Below are 27457 nucleotides of genomic sequence, written 5' to 3'. Positions count from 1 at the left end.
ATAAAGAAGAAGATAGAATTACAGAAGGATAATGGAGACAATCCAACACTATTCATTCGAGGCGGCAAACTTAATTATGTACAACATCATTGCAAGAATTAGGTCGCCATTCGGCTGTCATCATCTCCCTTCTTGTAAAATGAAAAATAATTAATCCCCGGGGAGAGAAAGACGATGAAGGAATCATTGAAATGGATGGCAGCTTCAAGTGGGGGAAAAAAAAATGGAAAGGACTCCGAAAGAACATTAGTTCTATTCCCCAAGCTTTGGGCAGGTAGTCTTCGGCTTATGTCTGTCATTGAGCCCGCAGTTATGGCCATAAATCATCCAGAGATCGTCTTGGACTTACGGCCATCGTTAAACCCACAATTCCAGCCATAAAGAAATTGTCCTCCACTTACAACCATCATTAAGCCCATAGTTATGGCCATAAGTCATGTAAAGATAGTCCTCGACTTACGACAATAATTCAACCCACAATTACAGTCATAAATAGATAGCCCTTGACTTATGACCATATTTGAGCCTGCAAGTACAGCCATGAACAGATAGTCCTCGACTTACAATCATAACTGAGCCCACAATTGCAGTCATAAACCATCTGCAGCCATGAGGGTGAACCTATGGCACGCTTGCCACAAGTGGCACGCAGAGCCATTCGTGCCGGCATGCGAGCTGCAGGCAAACATACCTCACTGTGCACCTGCGCACCTCCCAGCTGATTTTCAGCCGGTTTGAGGCCTTTTGGGGGCCTCCCAACAGCTTGAGGAAGGCTTCTGCAGGCTTCTGCAGGTTTTGCAGGCCGAAAACTAGGCCCGTTTCGTCACTTCCTGTTTTTCCGAAAATACCGGAAGTGACGAAATGGGCCTAGTTTTCGGCCTGCAAAGCCTGCAGAAGCCTTCCTCAAGTCTCTGGGAGGCCCAAAAAGGCCTCATACGGGCCGAAAAACAGCTGGGAGGTGCAGTGCAAGTCAGGGGGTGACGGGGGTGGGTGGGTGGGGATTGTGTGTGCATGCGTGGGGGCCATGGGGGGCCCCTGCATTGCCTTCTGGGTGCTGGCATGCAAGCACGAGCATGCAAGCATGCACACAATTTTTGGCAGAGGAGCCCCAAAAGGTTGGCCACCACTGATCTACAGGTAGTCCTCGACTTACGACTGTTTGCAGTTATAAAGGCACTGAAAAGAGTGACTTATGACTGCTTTTCACACTTGTGACCGTTGCACCCTCCCTGCGATCACGTGATCAAAATTCAGACGCTTGGCCACCGACTCTTCTTTTATGACGGTCGCCGCATCCTGGAGTCAGGCGATCCCCTTTTGCAACCCTTTCCGACAAGCCACGTCAAAGGGGGAAGACAGATTCGCTTAAGAAACTGGGGGACCAAGTTATCCCCTGCGGTGACTTACTTAACACTGGCGGCAAGCAAGGCTGTAAAATGGGGCAAAACTCACTTAACAACATGTCTCCTTTGAACAATGGGAAATTGGGGCTCCATTGCGATCGGAAGTCGAGGACTACCTGCGCAAGGAATTATTTCAGAATTAGAATGGGCCGATGGGAAAGGGATCTTTGCTCTCCTCTTAAAGATGTCATGCCCTTGTCTGCGTCTGAATCCAAGGAGGAAGATGATTGGCTGTGGAGGAAACTGGAGAAGGGCAGAGTCCGACTGGGCAGAGTAGGGAAGAGGGAGAACAAGGGAGAGCGGGTTAAGAGGAAGACCTAGGCACACCCCCTCTTCATCCTAGGACACGCAGGGAGGACCAGAGAAGGGATGTTGAGGTAATTCCCCGTTAGGAGAATGAGCGCATACAGGGAGACGTATTTGAGAGAAGTGTTTGAATAATACACAAACAGCACACACATACACTGTACAGTAAATGTAGGGTTTTACTTCCAGAAAGGTTTAAGCAAAGTTCAAAACAAACAGTCCAAAGTCATTCACAGGTAAATCAGTCAGTTTTTCAATCCAGGGATAATCCAATAACTAATTCCAGTGTCAAAAAAAAAAAACAGTTCAGTATCAGACTTATATCAAATCCAGGAATATCAGTCAATTAGGAAAAATGGAGCAACGGCAATACTTTCCAACAGAAGGAAACAGAGATACACTCTCTTCTGAGACTCAGACTAAAACTAAAACAACCCAGGTTTCTGGCTCCATCTTATGGCCGTTTGAGAAACCACACCTAATTACAGTTTTGCATTTTCTTAAAGATAACAGTTTTAAAATGTTTACCCTGGTTTATATATTTCTAACCCAAATAGCTGTTAGGTGACTTATATTCCTAACAAGGGAGCAACGTGGGTTGCATGGCTTATGGGCGAGGAAAGGGCCCTGATTCCCTTCATTAGCCACACTTGGGAAGGGAGTTTAAAAAGAGATGCAAGCTGAGCATGGCAGCTGCTGGGAGCAAACATGAGTTTATTTTGTGTCAACTTTGCTTATCTGCGTTCCTGGCATCTTCCCAACCATATTGAATTACTGCTGTTCCTTCACATCTGGAATTCCTTCTCCTTCCCTGCCGGATTAATTACCTCATTTTGCCTTGACTGGACTTTAAGTTACAGTTTGTGTTTACCCTGTTTTGGACTTGATTCTCTGCATCTAAAGGCTGTTCCTGGGAGAGTTTTTCTCCAGCCCAGAAGGTAACCAGGACACTGGGGGCAAAGTTGGAGCTAATAAAGGGACTCTTATTGATTATCTGGCTGTGTTGCCTTTGGGCCACGCTCCTTTGGGTCATCACAAAAGGGTCTTATTCTTTCATTTTCTGTTTTTTTGCAACAGGAACGGAATTGTCCATCAGAAAACAAGTCACGGTCACTCAAATTCCGCCTTCATCCTGCAGGATATTTCCTCCACTAACAAAGTGAAATGCAGCGTTACCAGCCAGGTAAATGAACTCAACCCCGCTCAGCACCAACACCCTTGCAGTCGTTGGAATGCTGGTAATCAAATCGGTAGTCCTCAACTTACGACCACAACTGAACACACACACACACACACACAAAATTTCCATGGCTAAGTCAGACCGTGGCTTAACTGGACTTTGCCTCCTTTTACGACCTTTCTTGCCACCGTTGTTAAGCAAATCACTGCAGTTGATAAGTTAGTCACCCGGTTGTTAAGCGAATCGGGCTTTCCCTGCGGATTTTGCTTGTCATCAGGTCGCCAAAGGGGATCCTAAAACCGTGAGACACCATCATAAACATGAACTACTTGCCCAGGGTTGGATCACGTGACCCTGGCGATGCTGCAACGGTCGTAAGTGTGAAAAACAGCCGTATGTTGCTTTTTTTCAGGGCTGCTGTAACTTTGTACGGTCTCTAAATGAATGGGTGTGAGTCCAGGACTCCTTGTATTCTGTGCTCAGGGTTTCTCTTCTCTTCTACTTTGACTGAGTGTGTTGTGGCATGTGGGCCGCCGGCCCCCTGCAGCAGAGGAGGAGGAGACATGAGAGTGGGAAGAGGGAATGGAGCTGAGAGAGAGAGGGAGAGAGAGAAAGAGAGAGGGAGAGAGAAGGAGACAGAGAGGGAGAGGGAGAGAAAGGGAGAGAGGAGAGGGAGAAAGGGAGAGGGAGAGAGAGAAGAGAGAGAGGAGAGAAAGGGAGAAGGAGGGAGGGAGAGAGAAGAGAGGGAGAGAGAAAGAGAGAGGAGGAAGAGAGAGAAAAAGGAGGGAGAGGGAGGGAGGGAGAGAAGAGAGAGAGGGGAGATGGAGGAGGGAGGAGAGGAGGGAGGAGGAGAGAAAGAGAGAGGAGAGGGAGAGAGGAGAGAGAGAGGGAGAGAGAGAGGGACAAAGAGGGAGAGAAAGAGAGAGGGAGAGGAAGAGAAAGAGAGAGGGGAGAGAGGGGAGAGGGAAGGAGGGAGAGAGGGAGAGGGAGGAAGAGAGAGGTAGAGATGTGGAGCCTGGGCCGTCCATCAGCCCTCAGATGGAGAGTCAACAGCCCCCAGGTCTAGAGGTGGCTGATGAGGAAGAGGAGGAACACCTGGGTCCAGTGCAGAGGTGGGATTCAGCAGGTTCTAACAGGCTCTGGAGAACCAGTAGCAGAAAATTTGAGTAGTTGGGAGAACCGGCCAATCCCACCTCTGACTGTCCCCGCCAACCCCCATCTCTTCTCTGCCTCCCTTTGAGTCCCAGCTGATCGGCTGGGTCTCCTTTGGTTGCCCTGCACAGGAGAACGGAGCTGGAAAGCAGGTCAGTGGGGAGGGGGAGAGAAGGGGGATTTTGCAGTACATCCTTCCCCTGCCACGCCCACCAAGCCACGCCCACAGAACCGGTAGTAAAAAATGTTTGAATCCCACCACTGGTTCAGCGCCTACAAGGTCCCTTCCAACTCTGTTAAATCTGTTTAAAAATTCAGCGTACAAAAACCGCAGCTTTTAAGCCAGAGCTGTCACGGCGTGAAATAGTAAAGCAGTTGATAATAATTTTAGCGGATCCACCATTTGCCGCTGACAGAAGGGCAGAGAATCATTTCTGGCTGAGTTTGGGCCATTGGCTTAATTCAGATTTATCCGGCTGATTTGGAGAGAGTCAATCCATGCGGTTTGATCCTTTTGAACTAAAAACCATCCATTGGGTGTTTAAATTGTTGTGCTAGGTTTTGCTTAAGCTGGCAAATGTGTGTGTGGGTTATTTTGAGGGGCGGGAGTGTAGCAGCAGCAGAGTGGAAATTTGCGTAACGAGTAAAGTTGACTTGAAATTAAATAGTTTCACGCCTGCTTTGATTCAAATTATTGACTCCGTTCAGAGATGTTGGTTCAGTTGAGAGAATGTAGAGAAAAGGAAAGTCCTACACTTAGGCAGGAAAAACCCAAAGGACCCAGGTAGACTGGGTGAAACCAGGCTCAATAGCAGGAACTGGGAGAGGGATCTCGGAGTCTTAGTGGACAACCAGCTAAATAGGAGCCAACAAAGTGCAGCAGCAGCCAAAAAAGCCAATACAATCCTAAGTTGCATTAACAGAGGGATACAATTGAGATCAAGGGAGGTACTAATACCACTCTATAAAGCCTTAGTAAGGCCGCACCTAGAGTCCTGCACCCAGTTTTGGTCACTGTGCAATAAAAAAGATGTTTAACATTTCATTTAACATCGGTGGCAAGAGAGGTTGTAAAACGGAGCAAAGCTTACAACAGATTTTTCTCACTTAACAACATAGACACTGGACTCCATTGTCATTGTAAGTCGAGGACTAACTGTATAGGATTTCCTGCTTGTGCTGGGGGTTGGACTAGAAGACCTCCAAGGTCCCTTCCTGAAGCCAGGCAGAGGAAGGGAGAAGGAATCTCTCCAGATGGGTGCTAATATCTTCACTGGATCAAGGGAGGTACTAATACTGCTCTATGAAGCCTTAGTAAGACCACACACCTAGAGTACTGCATCCAGTTTTGGTCACCACACTATAAAAAAGAGGTTGAGACTCTAGAAAAAGGGCAGAGAAGAGCAACCAGGATGATGAGGGGACTGAAGGCTGAAACATAGGGATAATGTTTACAGGAACTGGGCCTGGCTAGTCTAGGGAAGAGAAGGACCAGGGGAGACAGGAGAGCATCTTCCAATATTTGAGGGGCTGCCCCAGAGAGGAGGAGGAAGGGGTCAAGCTATTTTCTAAACCACCTGGAATAATGGATGGAAACTGAACCAGGAGAGATTCAACCTGGAAATAAGAAGAAACTTTCTGACAGTGAGAACAATCCACCTATGGAACAGAAATTGCCCTTGGAAGTTGTGGGAGCTTCATCACTTGAGACCTTCAAGAAGAAATTGGACTCCCATCTGTCAGAAATGGTGTAGGGTTTCCTGCTTGGGAAGGGGGTTGGACTAGATGACCTACAAGGTCTCTTCCAACTCTGATTATCGGTTAATCTGAGTTGTGAAAATGATGTGATCCACAGTCTGGAGCTGCACGCTACAGGTGGTCCTCGGCTTAGAACCATTCATTTAACGATGGTCCAAAGTTACAACAGCCCTGAAAAAAGCAACCGAGGAACAGTTTTCTCTCTTTTTTATGACCGTTGGAGCACTCCCGCGGCCACGTGATTGAAATTTGGACGCTTGGCAACTGGCATGTACTTATCACGGTTGCCGGTTGCCGGGGTCACCTGTTCTCCTTTTGTGACATGCCCAGCCGCATTTCCGATAAGCAGAGTTTTAATGGGAGAAGGCAGATTTGTTCAATGACTGCCTGATTCACTTAACAACGGTGGTAAAAAGTTTGCAAAATTGGAAATGACACACTTAAACACCTTGCTTAGCAGCTGAAATCCTGCTTTCAGTTATGGTCGTAAGTCGAGGACTACCTATAAGTAGTGCCCTAATATTTTGATAGAGAGCCAGTTTGGTGTTGTGGTTAAGGCATCAGACAGGACTAGAACTCACCGTCTCCTGGTGATTGGCCCAAAGTCACCCAGCTGGCTTTCATGGCTAAGGTGGGACTAGAACTCACCGTCTCCTAGTGATTGGCTGAAAGACACCCAGCAGGTGCCTAAGGCGGGACTGGAATTCATTGTCTCCTGGTGGTTGGCACAAAATTACCCAGTTGGTTTTCATGGCTAAGGTGGGACTAGAACTCACCATTGCCTGGTGATTAGCCCAAAGTCACCCAACCGGCTTTCATGCCTAAGGCAGGACTAGAACTCCCAGTCTCCTGGAGATTGGCCCTAAGTCACCCAACTGCCTTTCATGCCTAAGGGAGGACTAGAACTCCCAGTCTCCTGGTGATTGGCCCAAAGTCACCCAGCCGGCTTTCATGCCTAAGGCAGGACTAGAACTCCCAGTCTCCTGGGGATTGGTCCAAAGTCACCCAACTGGCTTTCATGCCTAAGGCAGGACTAGAACTCACCGTCTCCTGGTGATTGGTCCAAAGTCACCCAACTGGCTTTCATGCCTAAGGCGGGACTAGAACTCCCCGTCTCCTGGTGATTGGCTTAAGGTCACTCAGCTAGCTTTAATGGACTAGAATTCACCATCTTCTGGTGATTGGCCCAGAGTCGCCCAGCCAGCTTTCATGCCTAAGGTGGGACTAGAACTCACCGTCTCCTGGTTTCTAGCCAGGTGTTTTCATCAACTAGACCCAACTGGCAATTTTCAGCCGGGAATTTCACGCTCCCCTCTCTCTTTTTCCTCTCTCCCCAGGTAGCCAGAGGCATTTCCACATTGAAGCCCAGCCCTCCTCAAAGGGTCCCCCACCCTATCAACGTGGTACGACCCTTACGGCCTGGCTGTGCCCCCTCATCCGCCCTACAGAGAGACCTCAAACCTTCCAGGCCACCGCCCTTCCATGGATCGCCTGCTATGCCTCCAAAAGGCAGCTTTGGGGGTCCCACCAAACTGCCCCCTCCGAAGAAGCCCCTTCCGAGCACCCCCATCAGGCCCCCTCCGGTAAGTTGCCTGCTCCCATTTGCCTTATTAGCTTGGGGGGGTGGGTGAGGGGTGGTCAGTTCTGGGACCGCCTGTGATGACCCAGGGCATGACACGAAGGCAACACAGCCAGAGAACCGGTCACAGCCAGAGTCCCTTTAGTGGCCCCCCAATGTTCCACTTACTCTCCGGCCTGAAGGAAAACTCTCCCAAGAACCTGCAACAGCCTCTGGCTGCAGAGACTCCAGTAAATCGTGTTTACTGGGGGGGTTTTAAGAAGAGACTTGATAACCGTTTGTCTGGGATGGTATAACATTTCCTTCAAGGTCCCTTCTAACTGTGTATTTCTGTCTAACGAAGAGAAGGACTAGGGGTGATATGATAGCAGTCTTCCAGTACTTGAAGAGGGGAGGGGGGTCCAGCTATTTTCCAAAGCACCAGATGGGAGGACAAGAAGCAACGGATGGAAACGAACCAAGGAGAGAAGCAACTTAGAATTAAGGAGAAACTTCCTAACAGGGAGGACAACTAACCAGCGGAACAGCCTGCCACTAGAAGTTGTGGGTGCTTCATCCCTGGAGGTGTTCAAACAGAGACCGGACAGCCACTTGTCTGAAATGGGACAGACTCTCCTGATTGAGCGGGGGGGTTGGACTAGAAGGCCTCTAAGGCCCCTTCCACAGGGGTGGGATCTAGACAGTTTGGAACTAGGGGTGATAGCTTGATAGCCGTCTTCCCATCGGGGGTGGGATTCAGCCGGTTTTGAACCAGTTCGCATGAACCGGATGTTAAATTTGCCTTTGGTTCATCGAACCGGTAGTCGAATTGACCGGCTGGCACTGCCTACCCTGCCCCTCCCCCCCCCCCCCGTTTTGGATGCAGCTAAGTGCAGGGTCCGTATGGAGGTTCTGGGAGGGGGAAAAATTGGGCCTTCCAGAAGTCCGGAAACGGCTCTGTTTCCGGCTTCTGGAGGGGCCCAGAGCCTGGGAGAGGCCGTTTTCAGCCTCCCAGAGGCCCGAGGGAAGCCTCCGGATTCTGGGGAAGGCGAAAAATGGCCCTCTTGGAAGTTCCGATAGGCCACGCCCACCATGGCCACGCCCACCCAGCAACCGGGCGTCGAACCGGTTGCTGGGATTTTTTGAATCTCACCCTTGCTCTTCCAGGGCTATTTTCTGACTCTGCTTTGACCGCCGGTTTCTGTTTTACTCGTTTTCTCCCCGTGGTAGGTCAATCCTCAGGCCAGACCACCCTACAAACCCCTACCCAAGACCCTTCTGGCGAAGGACGTGGCCTCCTCACCGAGTCCACCCTTGCTGGTGATGGTCCCACCGACCAGCTCCAAGCCAGCGGGGATCGGGGCCTCCAACCACCTCTCCAAACCGCTCAAGTAAGTTCGCCCCGGAACGGCGAGGCCTTCCATCCGATTTTTCCTCCTCGTGCATTTCCTGCCCGGCCATAGGAAGTCCTCGGCGTAGTGACCGTAATGGGGCCTAGCCGATTGTGGCCATGGGTCATCACACGTTGCTAAGCGAATTGCCGCGGTTGTCGCCGGTCGTTCAGCGAATCTGGCTCCCCTCCCCTTGACTTCGCTCATCAGGAGGTTGCGAGAAGGGATCCCGTGACTCCCTCCAGAGCACTGAGACCGTCGTAATGATGAATCGGTCGCCAAGCGCCTGGATTTTGACCACCTGATGGTGGGGATGCTGCCAAGGTCTTTTCAGTGTGAAAAGGGCCACGTCCCGTTTTTCTTTTAAAAGAGCTGTTGTAACTTTGCGTGGTCACTAAGTGAGTCGTCGTAAGTCGAGGACTCCCTGTAAGAGAGATCTGGAAAAGTTGAGAACATTGGAAAAGTTTGAGCCACGAACATGGACCCCACGGCACACAATTTTGTCATTTAAGCCATGGGTCTTCAACCATTGCAACATTAAGATTTGTGGACTTCAACTCCCAGAATTCCTCAGCCAGCTTTGCTGGCTGAGGAATTCTGGGAGTTGAAGTCCACAAGTCTTAATGTTGCCAAGGTTGGAGACCCCTGATCTCTAAGCTACTAACATACGTTTTTCCTCTTTCTTTCTGTTTCAGGCCAGTTGCACCTCAAAGGTGAGTGTGTTGTAGCCCCTGGGATTCACCTGGGGAAACCCCACTTTCTCCCCACCTCTGTTTACCAGTTTTCTGCTGGCCGTAGGCAGAACTACAATTCACTGTCTCCTGGTGATTGGCCCAAAGTCACCCAGTTGTTTTTCATGTCTTAGCCAAAACTAGAACTCCCAATCTCCTGGTGATTGGCCCAAAGTCACCCAGCTGGTTTTTATGTCATAGGCAAAACTAGAACTCCCTGTCTCCTGGTATCCAAAGTGTCTCAGCTGGTTTTCATGCCTTAGTCTGAACTACAACTCCCAGTCTCCTGGTGATTGGCCCAAAGTCACCCAGCTGGCTTTCATGCCTTAAGGCAAAACTAGAACTCCCGTTCCCTTGGTGTCCAAAGTGTCTCAGCTGGTTTTCATGCCTTAGGCAGAACTACAACTCGCTTTCTCCTGGTGAAAGGGCCCAAAGTCACCCAGCTGTTTATTATGTCTAAGAGAGCGCTAGAACTCCCAGTTTCTAATTTTGTGCCTTAACCCCTGGACCAAACTGGATCTCTTGGTTGACCGCCAAGTGGTTACCTTTCTATGTTTCCCTTCTGGTTGTCCTGAAGGATTTCTGACTTCCGTTGCCTTCCTTCTTTCTTTCTTTAGACCTCTCCCAGGCTTAAAAGTTCAACCCGCTTTGTTCGCCTTCAAGAAGTGATCAGGCTTTGGTCATCCTCGGGCAACGCTGCCTTCTTCGTTTGCACTACTGCGGGTCCAACGCAGGGATTTTTGTTACGAGAGACATTTTCAACTTTTTGAGGGTGGGTGGGTGGATGGATTTTTTTTTTTTTTTGGAAAAATGGAAACAGGTCCACCCAAAAAGTGAAGAAACAAGAGAGGAGAGCTGTGGTGAGCGGTCCTTTTGTGGGGCTCTCAAGAGTAGGTTGAACCTTGAGACACGTGGCTTCAAATGATCCCCAGAAGCTCCGTGAACGTGAAGATATCGTGACCTACCTCCGTATTTTGCACAACTTCATGAGATGTTTCTCTCCTGGACCTCCTAGTTCCGAACTGGGTGGACCTGGTCTTAAGTTGGTGTCAGTGATTTACAGGTGGACACCCCAGTTTTCCAGACGTACGATGGAGCAAACCGTGAGATGAAACCAGATTCTCCATCTGGACATTCTTCTAGGACATTGAGATGAGTTCTTAACCTCTGATTTGGAACATGAGTCAAATTTAGATGATCTGGAAGAAACCAGTTTGGGAGAGATGATATAGAAGTCCAAGGGGGTTGATGAGCTTTGCTTGAGTCCTTCTTGACACCTGTTTCTTCCGTCTGGAGAAGAAGGCCGTCTCAGAACATCTCCCATGATTCCAGAAAACTGGAAGGGCCTTGGGAAATGTCCTGATTTCTTGGAAGGGTGTTGCTGGCCAGAACAGGTGTTCCTTGGGCAGCTTCTTGGTTCCTTGAAGTTGGGAGATCCAAGATCTTCATTGGGTGCAGAAAAATCTTGCCTTCTTCAACTCTCTTTCCTCCAGTTATGATGGATAGCCATTTCTATCCCACACATCAGTTGGGACAAAGTTTAGGATGTCTCTCTACAGAGCACGAACGCAAAAATCCACAACAGTCAATCCTACTGTAATCCATGAGGCTGGCGATGAATTAAAAATAGGATCAGAGAGAGGAAGTTCTAGCTTTTCTTTGGGACTGGAAAGTGTCCCGTCCCAAGAAAATCCAGTCCAATTTTTGGTTTTGAGGGATGAAAGCCAGCAGAAGAACAGCACAGGGGAAACAACTTTCCTAACCCAGTACAGGCCCTGTTGACTGACAATGGGAGAGTGACTATGGGGTCATCATAGATGGTGGACCAAGTCTTGGAAGTCCACTCAGCAACCTGTTCCTGTCCATCCTGTTGCACTATGTCCCACCGCCCAGGGCCAAGAACATCATAGATGGTGGACCAAGTCTTGAAGTCCACTCAGCAACCTATTCCTGTCCATCCTGTCGCACTATGTCCCACCGCCCAGGGCCAAGAACATCATAGATGGTGGACCAAGTCTTGAAGTCCACTCAGCATCCTGTTCCTGTCCATCCTGTCACACTATGTCCCACCACCCAGGGCCAAGAACATCATAGATGGTGGACCAAGTCTTGAAGTCCACTCAGCAACCTGTTCCTGTCCATCCTGTCGCACTATGTCCCACCGCCCTGGGCCAAGAACATCATAGATGGTGGACCAAGTCTTGGAAGTCCACTCAGCAACCTGTTCCTGTCCATCCTGTCGCACTATGTCCCACCCAGGGCCAAGAACATCATAGATGGTGGACCAAGTCTTGAAGTCCACTCAGCATACTGTTCCTGTCCATCCTGTCGCACTATGTCCCACCGCCCAGGGCCAAGAACATCATAGATGGTGGACCAAGTCTTGAAGTCCACTCAGCATCCTATTCCTGTCCATCTTCTCCTGCTCTGTCCCACCAACCAGGGGCCCAAAACGTGATGGAGATGCCAGTCTTTTGCCATGTCCTCCTTACTTGGTGGCATGCTTTCTAACACGGCGGTTGGTTGGGTTGAGGTTGGCCACTTGGGCCAAGAAAGCCAGGTGGGGCTGGACAGTAATGAGAGATGAAGCTCAACCCTTGATGGGTTCCTGAGGACGGTCATACCCCAATCCTGATCTTCTGCTGGGCCTACAGGAATCCCCAAATTGGGACTGAAATTATTTAGATCAGGGGTCTTCGAACGTGACAGCTTTTAAGACTTCAACTCCCAGAATTCCTCCTCCAGTCATGTTAGCTCAGGACTTCTGGGAGTTGAAGTCCACAAGTCTGAAACTGGCCAAGTTGGAAGACCCATTGATTTAGATAGCCTGGAGCTCACCACGGTTGACTTAGAGAAAAGCCAGCATAATTTCTGATTTCAGATAGATAGGAAAGCGGGAGAGAAATGCTTTACCGGTAGTCCTCGACTTACGACTACAACGGAGTCCCCAATTTCTGCTGCTAAGTGAGGTATCATTAAAAAAAAAGCGATTGTATTATTTTTTGGAGGGGGCCACATATCACGGTCGCTAAATGGACAGTTATAAGTCAAGGACTACCTCCATTCACAAATGGTCCATATCTCAGACTTCCTTAGGGCTAACGTGCTCAGGAAGAATTTAAAAAAATGGATATTTTGACTCTCAAGAATGGCGTTGAGCACTTGGTGATTGGAGAACTGAGCTGCCAGTCGGATCATGGACCGCCTCTGGATCTGAGTGGGCGGGGCTTAGTGCCCCGCCTTATTCCCGGGGTTTAGGAGCATGTCTGAAGACGAACTAGATGCCTTCTCCCCCTCTAGGCCTTCTCCACAACGCCTTCCCATCTCCTGGGACCAATTGCTCCTGAGCCCAAGAACAGGGCCTGCACCCCATTGGGAAGACCTCTCTCCTCTCCTTTGAGATGCACTGATGACCTCTGGGTTGCCCGCTGTTGCCTTGCCGGATGCTGGCATTCCTGTGCCAAATGCTGTTTTTTTTTTTTTCATGCGCGGAGATGCTACTGCATTGCTAGAAGGTTCTTTCGACCAGAAATCAGTTTGTTGGCGGGAGGGTGGTGTTATTTCAAACTGACCTCCCAATAGAAACCTTCTGGCATTTTCTTTTATCTCTTCCCCCCAATTTTGTTTGCTCGGTTGTGCTATCCCCTTAAACCAAGGCTCTCCAAAGTTGACAACTTTAAGACTTGTGGACTTCAACTCCCAGAATTCCAGAGGTAAAAATTGTGGACTTCAATTCCCAGAATCCCAGAAGTTAAGACTTGTGGACTTCAACTCCCAGAATTCCAGAGGTTGAGACTTGTGGATTTCAATACCCAGAAGTTAAGACATTTGGACTTCAACTCCCAGAATCCCAGAAGTTAAGAGTTGTGGACTTCAACTCCCAGAATTCCAGAGGTTGAGACTTGTGGACTTCAATCCCCAGAAGTTAAGACATTTGGACTTCAACTCCCAGAATCCCACAAGTTAAGACTTGTGGACTTCAACTCCCAGAATCCCAGAAGTTAAGAGTTGTGGACTTCCAACTTCCAGAATTCATAACTGGCTTGAGGAATTTTGGGAGTTGAAGTCCACAAGTCTTAAAAGTTGCCAAGTCTGGAGATCCCTCAGCCTGAGATGAACTTTGCTACGTATATTCTTGAAGAGACGCCTGCGTTTGTCCGCACGAAGACCACTTGAAAAACCCGGTTCTTTGAAAACTGTAGGTCCTTTTTAATAATAATAATAAATAATAATAATAAATAATTTTTTAAAAACTGAAATCCTGGTCTGTTGTTTTGAGAGATGCTTTGGGATTCTGAGGCAATCTCAGTTGTGTCCCTTGCTCAGGTTAGGGCTGAGGGCCGTCTGATTTCTTGAAGCATGTAATTTTGAGGGGCTCCCCTGTAATTTTGGGTGTTTGACAACTGACATGCATTTATGATTTCCAAAAGTAGCCAGATTAGTTTAACGACCACATTATTAAGTTTTATTTATTTTTATTTTATTTATTTATTTGATTTGTCAATTGCTTACCAAATAATAGGTATAAGTATATACATAGTTATGAATACATGAAATGGGTACATATAAGAAAAATAAAAAAAACAATAGGACAGGGACAGTAGGCATATGTTGGTGCGCTTATGCACGACCCCTACAGACCTTTTAGGAAACTGATAAGGTCAATAGTAGACAGTCTAAGTTAACAACTGCACTATTTCATTTAGCAACTGGGGCAGAAAAGGGAGTAAAATTGGGTGGGACTCGGTTAACAATTTTTGCTTAATGATGGACGTTCTGGTCCCAGTTGCAGTTGGTAGTCGAAAACTATTGTACGTACATATCAGTTATAGAGCAGCTGTTATGCATGGTGGCCACCAGATGGCAACAGAACCCCACAATTCAGAATCCCAATCTTTCAAAGCATTTTCTGCTCTTATTGACCATTTTAGCTTGGAAACTTTTCCTTCTCCCTTGTGTATATTTCCAACCCTCTCATGTCTTAATCCTATTTTAATAGTCTTTGTCCTGAAACACATCAAAGATCTCTTGTGGCAGCTAGAAGGGCCTCGAGTCAATTTCTTCTCCCTGCTCTACTAAGTGAAGGTCTGGAGATGCTTTGAAAAGTAGCCAAAGAAATCAGCTTTTGAGGGTCCCTGTCAGGGAACAGGTCCGAGTGGATGGATTAGGTTCTCACCGGGACTAGATCTGGCAGAAGTCAAAGAGGGAAGAATTTAAATGAGATGTGCGATTGTCATAAAAGGCAAAGATTTCTTTGCGATAATCTACACGGAGATGAAATTTTCCAGCCCATCAACATCCATTCACCACACTTGGAATATTGCATCTAGTTTGGGTCACCATATCATTAAAAAGACGTTGAGATTCTGGAAAAAATGCAGAAAAGAGCAACAAAGATTATTAGGGACCCGGAGGATAAAACGTACAAAGAACGATTGCAGGAACTGGGTATGTCTGCTTTACTGGATAAAGCAGTAAGAGAGACATAGGGGTTTTTTTCCAATTTTTGAGGGGCTGCCCCAAAGACCAGGGGATCCATCTATCCTCCAAAGCACCTGAAAGACCAGAAGCAATGGATGGGTGGATGTCCACTCCCAGAATCCCCCAGCCAGCTTGTTTTACGATGGGTAGATTAACTCACAGAATCCCCCAGCCAGCAAGCTTTAAGATGGGTGGACTTCAACTCCCAGAATCCTCCATCTGGCATGCTTTAAAATGGGTGGACTTCAACTCCCAGAATCCCCAACTCCCAGAATCCTCCATCCAGCATGCTTTAAGTTGGGTAGACTTCAACTCCCAGAATCCCCCAGCCAGCAAGCTTTAAGATGGGTGGACTTCAACTCCCAGAATCCTCCATCCAGCATGCTTTAAGATGAGTGGACTTCAACTCCCAGAATCCCCCAGCCAGCATGCTTTAAGATGAGTGGACTTCAACTCCCAGAATCCCCCAGCCAGCATGCTTTAAGATGGGTGGACTTCAATTCCCAGAATCCCCAACTCCCAGAATCCTCCATCCAGCATGCTTTAAGTTGAGTGGACTTCAACTCCCAGAATCCCCCAGCCAGCATGCTTTAAGATGGGTGGACTTCAACTCCCAGAATCCCCAACTCCCAGAATCCTCCATCCAGCATGCTTTAAGTTGGGTAGACTTCAACTCCCAGAATCCCCCAGCCAGCAAGCTTTAAGATGGGTGGACTTCAACTCCCAGAATCCTCCATCCAGCATGCTTTAAGATGAGTGGACTTCAACTCCCAGAATCCCCCAGCCAGCATGCTTTAAGATGAGTGGACTTCAACTCCCAGAATCCCCAGCCAGCATGCTTTAAGTTGGGTGGACTTCAATTCCCAGAATCCCCAACTCCCAGAATCCTCCATCCGGCATGCTTTAAGTTGAGTGGACTTCAACTCCCAGAATCCCCCAGCCAGCATGCTTTAAGATGGGTGGACTTCAACTCCCAGAATCCCCAACTCCCAGAATCCTCCATCCAGCATGCTTTAAGATGAGTGGACTTCAACTCCCAGAATCCCCCAGCCAGCATGCTTTAAGATGGGTGGACTTCAACTCCCAGAATCCTCCATCCAGCATGCTTTAAGATGGGTGGGCTTCAACTCCCAGAATCCCCCATCTGGCATGCTTTAAGTTGGGTGGACTTCAATTCCCAGAATCCCCAACTCCCAGAATCCTCCATCCGGCATGCTTTAAGTTGAGTGGACTTCAACTCCCAGAATCCCCCATCCAGACATTTTGAAGTTCCTTCTCGCCTCTGTCCCTCCTGAGTTCCCCTCTCATCTCCCCCTCAGAGCTAGACTTCACCTGAAGAGGGAGGCTTGATTGCAGAACCCACCGCAAAGCCTCCCCTCCAAGCTGGGATGTCCTCCATCTAACCACCAGGGTGGCGAGAAGGTCCGGTTCGCACATCGTCCAAATCTTCTTGTCTTCCCTTTCCACTCACCCCCTCCCCCACCCCCGGGCTCCCTTCCTCCCTTGATTCTGGCTTGTTCTCTTAATAACCAGCAAGGGTTCAGCTTCAATTATGTTGTGAAGAAGCGGCTCCCTTCGCAAGTAAATATTTGAAAATTGTCACGTTAATGGGAATAATAAGGATTTAACCTTCCCGGATTTGTTTAATCCTCTCCGAAAGGCGCTTAAGACATTAGCAATCATTAGGAAATCTAGCCAGCATCCTCATGGGGTCTAGGGGAGGAGGCGAGCATCCGTCGCATCACGCGTCGCGAAAGGGAGAACCATGGGTTTGTGTGGGGCTGCACACTCGGGGCGCATTCCTTAGTGGCTGCGTTGGGAACACCCCCCTGTGGCAACGTTTGATCTCAGGCAGGGGAAGGATTCAAACTGTTTTATACCGGTTCTGTGGGTGTGGCCTGGTGGGTGGGGCATGGCTTGGTAGGCGTGGCTTGGGTGGGCGTGGCAGGGGAAGGTTACTGCAAAATCCACCTTCCTTCCTCGCCCCACTAACCTGCTTTCCAGCTCCGTTCTCCTGTGCAGGGCAACCAAAGGAGACCCAGCCGATCAGCTATGGGCGTGGCTTGGTGGGTATGCTGTTCCGTGGGTGTGGTATTTGGTGGGTGTGGCTTGGTGGGTGTGGCAGGGGAAGGATATACTGCAGAATCCCCCTTCCCTTCCCTCCTCACCCAACTAACCTGCTTTCCAGCTCTGTTCTCCTGTGCAGGGCACCCAAAGAAGACCCAGCTGATCAGCTATGGGCGTGGCTTGGTGGGTATGCTGTTCTGGGGGTGTGGTATTTGGTGGGTGTGGCTTGGTGGGTGTGGCAGGGGAAGGATATACTGCAGAATCCCCTTCCCTTCCCTCCTCACCCAACTAACCTGCTTTCCAGCTCCGTTCTCCTGTGCAGGGCACCAAAGGAGACCCAGCTGATCAGCTATGGGCGTGGCTTGGTGGGTATGCTGTTCCGTGGGTGTGGTATTTGGTGGGTGTGGCTTGGTGGGTGTGGCAGGGGAAGGATATACTGCAGAATCCCCCTTCCTTCCCTCCTCACCCAACTAACCTGCTTTCCAGCTCTGTTCTCCTGTGCAGGGCACCCAAAGAAGACCCAGCTGATCAGCTATGGGCGTGGCTTGGTGGGTATGCTGTTCTGGGGGTGTGGTATTTGGTGGGTGTGGCTTGGTGGGCGTGGCAGGGGAAGGATATACTGCAGAATCCCCCTTCCCTTCCCTCCCCAACCCACTAACCTGCTTTCCAGCTCCGTTCTCCTGTGCAGGGCAACCAAAGGAGACCCAGCTGATCAGCTATGGGCGTGGCTTGGTGGGTATGCTGTTCCGTGGGTGTGGTATTTGGTGGGTGTGGCTTGGTGGGTGTGGCAGGGAAGGATATACTGCAGAATCCCCTTCCTTCCCTCCTCACCCAACTAACCTGCTTTCCAGCTCTGTTCTCCTGTGCAGGGCACCCAAAGAAGACCCAGCTGATCAGCTATGGGCGTGGCTTGGTGGGTATGCTGTTCTGGGGGTGTGGTATTTGGTGGGTGTGGCTTGGTGGGTGTGGCAGGGGAAGGATATACTGCAGAATCCCCTTCCTTCCCTCCTCACCCAACTAACCTGCTTTCCAGCTCCGTTCTCCTGTGCAGGGCAACCAAAGGAGACCCAGCTGATCAGCTATGGGCGTGGCTTGGTGGGTATGCTGTTCCGTGGGTGTGGTATTTGGTGGGTGTGGCTTGGTGGGTGTGGCAGGGGAAGGATATACTGCAGAATCCCCTTCCCTTCCCTCCTCACCCAACTAACCTGCTTTCCAGCTCTGTTCTCCTGTGCAGGGCACTCCAAAGAAGACCCAGCTGATCAGCTATGGGCGTGGCTTGGTGGGTATGCTGTTCTGGGGGTGTGGTATTTGGTGGGTGTGGCTTGGTGGGTGTGGCAGGGGAAGGATATACTGCAGAATCCACCTTCCTCCTTGCCCCACTAACCTGCTTTCCAGCTCCGTTCTCCTGTGCAGGGCACCCAAAGGAGACCCAGCCGATCAGCTGTGGGCGTGGCTTGGTGGGTATGCTGTTCCGTGGGTGTGGTACTTGGTGGGTGTGGCTTGGTGGGCGTGGCAGGGGAAGGATATACTGCAGAATCCCCCTTCCCTTCCCTCCCCACCCCACTAACCTGCTTTCCAGCTCCCTTCTCCTGTGCAGGGCAACCCAAGGAGACCCAGCCGATCAGCTGGGACTCGACGGGAGGCAAGAGAAGAGGTTGCTAGTCCTCTTCCTTGGCTGACCTTGTTACCAACCTCTATTCCAATCCATGAAGAGACTCCGACAACCCAACCTGCCCCTCCCAATCGAAGAGTTGCTGGCCACGCAGAACCCGAGAGCCGATAGAATCCGCCGATGGATTCTGAAATCCTGATCACATGACCCTGGCGGTGGGTGGGAGAAAGAGTTCTACGTCGCCCTTTTTTTTCAGTGCCGTTCTCACTTGGGTCACTAAACAAATGGTCCTAAGTTCAAGGACGCCCGGCCTGCATCGTGTGAAGGACGTGCCTGCAAAAGATCTTCATATGTTCTCCCAAATTAGCTATTGAGCTATATAGGACAATGAACCGGTGGAAGAGCTTGCGCCCAGAAATCGCGGGCGCTCCGTCCCCGGAGGTTTTTAAGAAGAGATTGGATGGCCTTTTGTCTGGAGTGGTCTGCCCACCTTGAGCAGGGGAGGGGGTTGGACTAGAAGACCTCCAAGGTCCCTTCCAGGTCTATTCCTATTCTATTCTACTCTACTCTATTCTACTCTACTCTATTCTATTTTTTATTGTATTGTATTCTATATTTCTATTCTTTTTCTATTCTATTCTATTTTTTTATTCTATTCTATTCTATATTCTAATCTATATTCTATTTTGTTCTATATTTCTATTCTATTCTATATTTCTATTCTATTCTATTCTATTCTATTCTATTCTATTCTATTCTATTCTATAGTTCTTATTCTATTCTATATTTATCTTCTCTTCTCTTCTCTATTTCTAATTCTATTCTATTCTATTCTATTCTATTCTATTCTATTCTATTCTATTCTATTCTATTCTATTCTATTCTATTCTACAGTTCTTATTCTATTCTATATTTCTCTTCTCTTCTCTTCTCTTCTCTTCTATAGTTCTAATTCTATTCTATTCTATTCTATTCTATTTTATTCTATTCTACAGTTCTTATTCTATTCTATATTTCTCTTCTCTTCTCTTCTCTTCTCTTCTCTTCTCTAGTTCTAATCCTATCCTATCCTACCCTACCCTACCCTACCCTACCCTATCCTATTTTATTCTTCTTATTCTATTCTATTCTGTTCTATTCTATTCTATTCTATTCTATTCTATTCTATTCTATTCTATTCTATTCTATTCTATTCTATTCTATTCTATTCTATTCTATTCTTCTTATTCCATTCTATTTTTCTATTCTATTCTATTCCATTCCATTCCATTCTCTATTATCATTTTTCTTTCCAGGGTGATGGAAAAATCCAGGGCCCCTTTAGACGAGTGCCAATCAATCTGTGGATTGCGGGTTCATGACAAGACGCAGGAGTCTCCTCCAGTTTTGGACGGTTTCCCCAGGAAATTGGACAGATTTATGGACGATTGCATGAGAGAGGGAGAGAGAGAGAGAGAGAGAGAGAGAGAGAGAGAGAGAGAGAGAGAGAGGGCTCGGCGTAGGGGCTCCAGGCTCCGGGCTGAGGACCAAGAACATCCAAATGTCCTACTTAGGCAGGATGCCCACCTGAAGTGACTTTGATTCGGTCGTTCTTCCTCAGCCCAGGGGGAAGCCGATGCCAAGATATTTCCGGAAAGGTTGCCAAGAAACCCACATGGTTTTGCCCATGAAGTTGTCAGGAGCCAAGACTAACACAAAACCACGCATGTGCCTCTACGGGTGAGGCCCTTGCTGCACTCAGAGCTGGATAATTTTCTTGCAGATGCCCCCAAAGGTGCTTTTTTTTCCTTTTTTTCCAAGAGGCGACTGGACTTTCTGGTTTTCCTTTGAAGACCTTTCGCTTCTCATCCCAGAAGCTTCTTCAGCTCTGACTGGATGGCGGGGAAGGGAAGGATTTGTGCTCCTTGCAGACAGCCGGTCATTTGCAACATTTAAAAGGGTCGTTGAGGCCACTTGGAGGTTTATCTGTGTCCTCAGTTGTCCCAGAAGTGTTTTTTTTTTCAAAAGGCAACTGGACTTTCTTGTTTTTTTCTTTGAAGATGTTTCGCTTCTCATCCCAGAAGCTTCTTCAGCTCTGATCTTTGGAGGCATTTTGCTGTGAAGACGAGCAAAACGTCTTCAAAGGAAAACCAGGAAGTCCAGTTGCCTTTTGAAAAAAAAAAAAACAGCTCTGGGACAACTGAGGACACAGACAAACCTCCAAGCGGCCTCAACGACTCTAAAAAGGATGCAAATGACCAGCTGTCTGCAAGGAGTAGAAATCCTTCCACTCTCTACCATCCAATCAGAGCTGAAAAAGCTTCTTGGAGGAGAAGCGAAACGTCTTCAAAGGAAAACCAGGAAGTCCAGTCGCCTCTTGAAAAACAACTGAGGACACACAGAAACCTCCAAGTTGCCTCAACGACTCTCTAAAAAGGATGCAAATGACCAGCGGTTTGCAAGGAGTGTCAATCCTTCCATTCTCCACCATCCAGTCAGAGCTGAGGAAGCTTCTGGGATGAGAAGCGAAACATCTTCAAAGGAAGTCCAGTTGCCCCTTGAAAAAAAATCACCTCATGAACTGGATGACTGGAAATCTCTACAGCCATTTCGCTTTTCCTTGCTGACGTTTCACTAACCAACTAGGTAACATCATCAATGCTAGGAGGGAAGGGGGTTTGTGGAGAGGAGGAAGAGGAGGAGAAGAAAGAAGAGGAGGAAGAAGGATGTGGGGTCCTTCGTGCTCTCTGAGCTTGATGCAGACATTTCGTGACCCAACCAGGTAACAAAATCAGGGCTAGAAGGGAGGGGTGTTTGAAGAGAGGAGGAGGAGGAGGAGGAGGAGGAGGAGGAGGAGGAGGAGGAAGAAGACTGTAGGGTTGAGCCTGGTGGTTTTCTTGCAGACGTTTCATGACCCAACCAGGTAACCTCATCAGTGCAAGAAGGGAGTGGGGTTTGTGCAGGGGAGGAGAAAAAGGAAGTAGATGAGAAGGAAGGAGAGAAGGAGGCGAACGAAGGAGAGGAGGAGGAGGAGGAAGAGGAAGAAACGGACTGTGGGGTCCTTGGTGCCTTCTGAACTTGGTGGTTTTCTTGCAGATGTTTCATGACCCAACTAGGTCACATCCTCCGTGCTAGAAGCGAAAGGGGGGTGGGTGTAGACAGGAGGAGGAGGAGGACTGTGGGGTCCTTGGTGCTCCTGACTTACAACCCGGATAGGCCAAGATCCCTTAAGGCTGTCAGTCGAGGACTTCCTGTGCGTCATCTCCAAGCTGTGACTGGGCGTCGTTCTTCGCGTTGTCCCTCCATAAAGGGGTTTTCGCAGCTCCTCTGGAGGTGGATTTGGGAGGGATTTTCCCCGTTGCCTTTCTCCATGGGGTTGACCACGTTTGATCCAGACATCTGAGGACCCCCTTCTTAGCGGACCTTCAAGGAGACGACTCTTTCCAGCCTAAACAATTGAACCATTTCTAACAGGATTGAATCACCTCGACGCAGCTTTCTGTTGATTTTAATCCGTCGTAATCTACAGAAGCTCACCTTCCATTATATAATAAAACAGAGCCAAGCCTTTTGCCTCCCTAATGATAGATAACGGGAGTCAATTGCATTTTAAGCAGGTTCCCTGTTTCTTAGGGGGGGTGAGATCTTCAAAAGGAGCTCTTGTCGAGGGCTCGTCACCAAAGGGCGCACTTCACACGTTCATCTCCATTTCACTGATTGAACCCTTTACCCATTAACGTTGCGGAGCATGCCTGGGCCTCCGTCAGAGCGCGGGAGCGACGGGTTAAATCACACGAAGTCCCTCCTCCCCAATTTTCAGTCTGCCTTTGTGGAAAACTCAACAGTTTACAGAAATAATCTCCTCCTCCTCCCCTCCCCCTCCTCCTTTCTCCTCCTCCTCTTCCTCCTCCTCTTCCTCTTCCCTCTTTCTCCTTCTCTTCCTCCTCCCTCCCTCTTCCTCCTTCTCTTCCTCCTTCTCTTCCTCCACCCTCTTCCACCACCCTCTTCCTCCTTCCCTTCCTCCTCCCTCTTCCTCCTTTTCTTCCTCCTCCCTCCCTCTTCCTCCTTCTCTTCCTCCTCCCTCCCTCTTCCTCCTTCTCTTCCTCCTCCCTCCCTCTTCCTCCTTCTCTTCCTCCTCCTCCCTCTTCCTCTTCTTTCTCCTCCCTCTTCCTCCTTCTCTTCCTCCTCCCTCCCTCTTCCTCCTTCTCTTCCTCCCTCCTCTTCCTCCTTCTCTTCCTCCTCCCTCTTCCTCCTTTTCTTCCTCCTCCTCCCTCTTCCTCCTTCTCTTCCTCCTCCCTCCCTCTTCCTCCTTCTCTTCCTCCTCCCTCCCTCTTCCTCCTTCTCTTCCTCCTCCCTCCCTCTTCCCTCTTCTCTTCCTCCTCCCTCTTCCTCCTTCTCTTCCTCCTCCCTCCCTCTTCCTCCTTCTCTTCCTCCCTCCCTCTTCCTCCTTCTCTTCCTCCTCCCTCTTCCTCCTTTTCTTCCTCCTCCCTCTTCCTCCTTCTCTTCCTCCTCCCTCCCTCTTCCTCCTTCTCTTCCTTCTCCCTCTTCCTCCTCCCTCCTCCCTCCCTCTTCCTCCTTCTCTTTTCCTCCCTCCCTCTTCCTCCTTCTCTTCCTCCTCCCTCCTCCCCCTCCCTTCCTCCTCCCCTTCTTTTTCTTCTTCTGCACTCCCTCTGCCTCTTTGTTCTGAAAGGCAAGCTCGCTTCTCTTTCATCTCCCTGGTTTGGCTCCGTCATCAAAAGCCGCGTGGTTCTAGGGCAAAATTGGGATGGCTGCCCTCAGCGGGAATCCAGAGCATTTCAAGGCAGACCATGAAAGGCTGCACAGAATTGATTTGTTAGCTTTGATGGTGTCACCCAACTTTTCTTGTGTTTACCAGAAGTCCTCATTGCTCTTCCTTCGGGGGATTGACAGGAGGTCTTCCTTGATCATTGGCTTGGCCAACCTCGACATCTTCTTTGCATCTTGCAGGCCCTTTTTATTGTAGTGGTCAAGGCGCCGGTTTTACCACTACAATCCATTGGAAGGCAAGGAGACCAACTGTTCGGTCCTAGAGGAGGAGATCAACCCTGGCTGCTCTTGAGAAGGCCAGATCCTGAAGAGGAAACTCAAAGACTTTGGCCACCTCATGAGAAGGAAGGAAGGACTCCCTGTAGAAGAGCCGAATGCTGGGAACGAGGGAGGGCAAAAGAAGAAGTGGGTGGCAGAGAAGGAGATGGCTGGATAGAGTCACAGAAGCCCCTGTCAGAGTCTGAATCTGAGGAGGAAGCCAAACAACTGACAGGGAGGAGGAGTGTGGCACCATTGGCTGTGGAGGAAACTGGGGAAGGGCAAAGTCCAACTGGGCAGAGCAGGGGGGGGAGGTAGAACAAGGGAGAGGGAGTTCAGAGCAAAACCCAGGCCCACCCCCTCTTCATCCTAGAGCATGCAGGGAGGAACAGAGAAGGGAGCAACAGGGGTTGCATGGCTTATGGGGGAGGAAAGGGCCCTGATTCCCTTCATTAGCCACACCTGGGAATGAGAGCTTAAAAGAGATACAAGCTAAGTGCGGCATCCGCTGGGAACAAACGTGAGTTTATCACGTGTTGACTTTGGTTCTCTGCATTCCTGGCATCCTCCCAACCGTGTTGAATTACTGCCGTTCCTTCACATCTGGAATTCCTTCACTTGCCCTGCTGGACTAATGACCTCATTTTGCCTTGATTGGACTTATAGTTACAGTTTTTGTTGACCACGTTTTGGACTTGATTCCCTGCAGCCAAAGGCTGTTCCTGGGAGAGTTTTTCTCCAGCCCAGAAGGTAACCAGGACACCGGGGGCAAAGTTGGAGCTAATAAAGGGACTCCTACGGATTATCTGGCTGCGTTGCCTTTTGGCCACGCTCCTTTGGGTCATCACAGTCGGCGTGAACTTAAAGAGAAGATGGTAGAGGACAGGAAGGCCTGGAGAAACATTGTCCATGGGGTCAAGATGGCTTGGACATGACTTCGCAACTAACAACAACAAAGGGCACTGGTTAGAAACCAGGAGATGGTGAGTTCTAGTCAGTGGCGGGATTCAAATAATTTAACCACTGGTTCAACCAGGGTCAGGTTGGCCATTGTGGAAAGTGTGGCCCACCCCCAATATCCACCTCCGCCACACATTGTTCCCGCGGGCCATGTGGGTGGCACAGCCTTGTGTTCCCGCACAGCCTGGATTAATTGCTGGCAGGGGGCGGCGGGGGGGGGATATTTCTCTGCGGACCACCATTTTTTCTTGGACCACCAGTGGTCCCTGGCCCACTGGTTAGCAACCCCCGTTTTAGAGAAGACAAACTTTCAGTTGTTTCATCCAAAGAAAGGGTTTATTTCTCCGCCCCGCACCGTTTCCTGATTTTGGAAAGATTTCCGCTGATTCTTTTCTAAGGTGCAAATTGCAAGGAAGTGGATGAAAGCGGAGGGCAGCCTCTAATTTACCCATCAAAGCTGATCCAGGAGTTGTGCTGAACCAAGCAGAAAGCGTTTGACTTCAAGCTAAGAATAAGATTTCCCGAGGAAACTATTTAAAGAAATAAAGTTCTCCTTGAAGTGCCGAATGCGCATCTCGGCTTGTCGGAAATGCAGGCTTCCCGGTCGGGGTGACGGGCGAGAGTTGCAGCCTCATCCAGCGTGAGAACACGGAGTCCTTGATTGGCATTCGTTTAGCGACAGTCAGACGTTAACCGCCGCACTGAAAATAGGGGCTTGCGTCGGGTTTAACGCAAAGGAGGAGCGCAGGGGACATGATAGCCGTCCTCTGAGATTTGACAGGTTGCCACAAAGAAGGAAGGGGTTTGACTTATTCTGCAAAGGATCTGAAAGCAGGACAAGAAGCGACGGACGGGAGCTGGTTTACAGATACAGATGAACAGAGTTGGAAGGGACTTTGGAGGTCATCTAGTCCAACCCCCCCCCCCCGCCCAAGCAGGAGACCTTACACCGTTTCCGACAGAGGGCCATCCAGTCTCACCTTGAAGGTCTCAAGTGATGGCGCTCCCACAACTTCTGAGGGCAACTTCTGTTCCCTGGGTGGATTGTTCTCACGGTCAGAAAATTCCTCCTTATTTCCAGGTTGAATCTCTCCTTGTTCAGTTTCCATCCATTCTTCCTTGTCTGGACTTTGGGTGCTTTGGAGAATAGCTTGACCCGCTTCTCCTCTCTGTGGCAATCCCTCAAATATTGGAAGATGCTCTCCTGTCTCCCCTGGTCCTTCTCTTCCCTAGACTAGCCAAGCCCAGTTCCTGCAACCGTTCATCGTAGGTTTTAGTCTCCAGGCCTTTGATCTTATTAGTTAGATTCAGATTAACAGAATTAGAAGGGACCTTATAGGTCATCTAGTCCAACCTCCTGATCAAGCGGGAGGCGTTACACCATTTCTGACAGATGGCAGTCCAGGCTCTTCTTGAAGGTCTCAAGTGATGAAGCTCCCACAACGTCCAAAGGCAGCTTTTGTTCCATGGGTTGATTATTCTCACCGTCAGAAAATTTCTCCTTATTTCTAGGTTAAATCTCTCCTTGTTCAGTTTCCATCCATTATTCCCTGTCTGGCCTACCGGTGCTTTAGAAAATAGCTTGACCCCCCTCCTCCTCTCTGGGGCAGCCCCTCAAATATTGGAAGGCTGCTCTCCTGTCTCCCCTGGTCCTTTTCTTCCTTAGACTAGCCAAGCCCAGTTCCTGCAACCGTTCATCGTAGGTTTTGGCCTCTAGTCCCCAAATCAAGCTAATCACAGAGAGAAGCAACCAAAAAATACGATTTCCTGACACTGAGAACAATTTATCAGTGGAATGGCTCTCCTTCTGAACTTGTGAAGGCTCCAACACTGGAAGTTTTTTTTAAAATAGACTGTCTGAAATGCTCTAGGGTTTCCTGCCTGAGCAGGGGGTTAGACTAGAAGACCTCCAAGGTCCCTTCCAACTCTGTCATTTTATTCTGATCAAGGAGAGAAGCAACTTAGAACTAAGGAGAAATCTCTCGACAGTGAGACCTATTAGCTCTCCCTCACAAGCACTGAGTGGATTGTTTATCTAGCTTGTAACACTTTTACGAGGTGTGAAATGCACTTGGCTAAATGCCCAGAAGTTCAATTAAACCTACTAAGAGCTGTTCCCTTGCTGCTTGTCTTTCTGAGGTTATTGGAGGCTCTGTGAGCCCCGCCAGAGTCTTAGCTAGGGGCTCTCCCGAGCCCCTGCAAACCCCCAGCAGTCCACCCCTGGTTAGGCTAGACTAGAAGACCTTTAAGGTTCCTTCCAACTGTGTTATTCTCTTATTCTGTTATATATGAGCCAGCCACGTGTGGGGTGGCCCCCAAAGCCAATGCAATCCTAGGCTGCCTTAACAGAGGGATAGAGTCAAGACCGCATCCTGTGATGAGACCTTAAACTCCTTCAAACACCTCACATCTGCCTATCCTGGGTCCTTGGGAAGGACTCCAGAGGCAGAGGAAAATGCCAAATCCATCCTGAACACCTGGCTGGCTGCGCAACCAACCGTAAGGATAATAGATGAAGCAAACTGGAATTCAGAAATGTTTATCCTTGCACCGCACAGGAGCTAAAAGGCTCAACCGTGCGTGAGATAAATCTGTGTTTTGCGTTACACCTCAGGCCCGGACTTGTAAAGGCTGCAATCTTAATTATATTTCCCTGGCATTAAAAGTTCCACTGGATGTGTTTCTGAGCAGACAGAGTTAGGATTTTTTTTGCCATATGGGGCGTTAAGATAAGCTTCTCTCGCTGGCTCGCTGTCAAAGCTCAGGAATAATAATAAAAAAAAAACTTTGATTGCATCATCATTGAGATTATTTACTAATAGAGACAAAGTGC

General features: G+C 49.0%; 1 protein-coding gene across 1 annotated transcript in view; it reads left to right on the top strand.

The window, feature by feature from the left end:
- The window catches only part of ADAM33 (ADAM metallopeptidase domain 33), a 90777-nt gene extending 77039 nt beyond the window's left edge, over nt 1-13738 (top strand). Inside the window, 5 exon segments of the mRNA XM_087935680.1 lie at nt 2787-2892; nt 7137-7382; nt 8588-8748; nt 9444-9461; nt 10097-13738. Coding sequence (XP_087791806.1) covers nt 2787-2892; nt 7137-7382; nt 8588-8748; nt 9444-9461; nt 10097-10148 — 583 coding nt within the window. The 3' untranslated portion in view covers nt 10149-13738.
- Nucleotides 13739-27457: the final 13719 nt, after the last annotated feature.

Source organism: Pseudonaja textilis, chromosome 6 (assembly GCF_049901715.1).
Source record: "Pseudonaja textilis isolate UNSWEBS1 chromosome 6, rPseTex1.2, whole genome shotgun sequence".
Lineage (NCBI taxonomy): Eukaryota > Metazoa > Chordata > Lepidosauria > Squamata > Elapidae > Pseudonaja > Pseudonaja textilis.
This window is presented reverse-complemented; position numbering and strand designations above follow the sequence as displayed.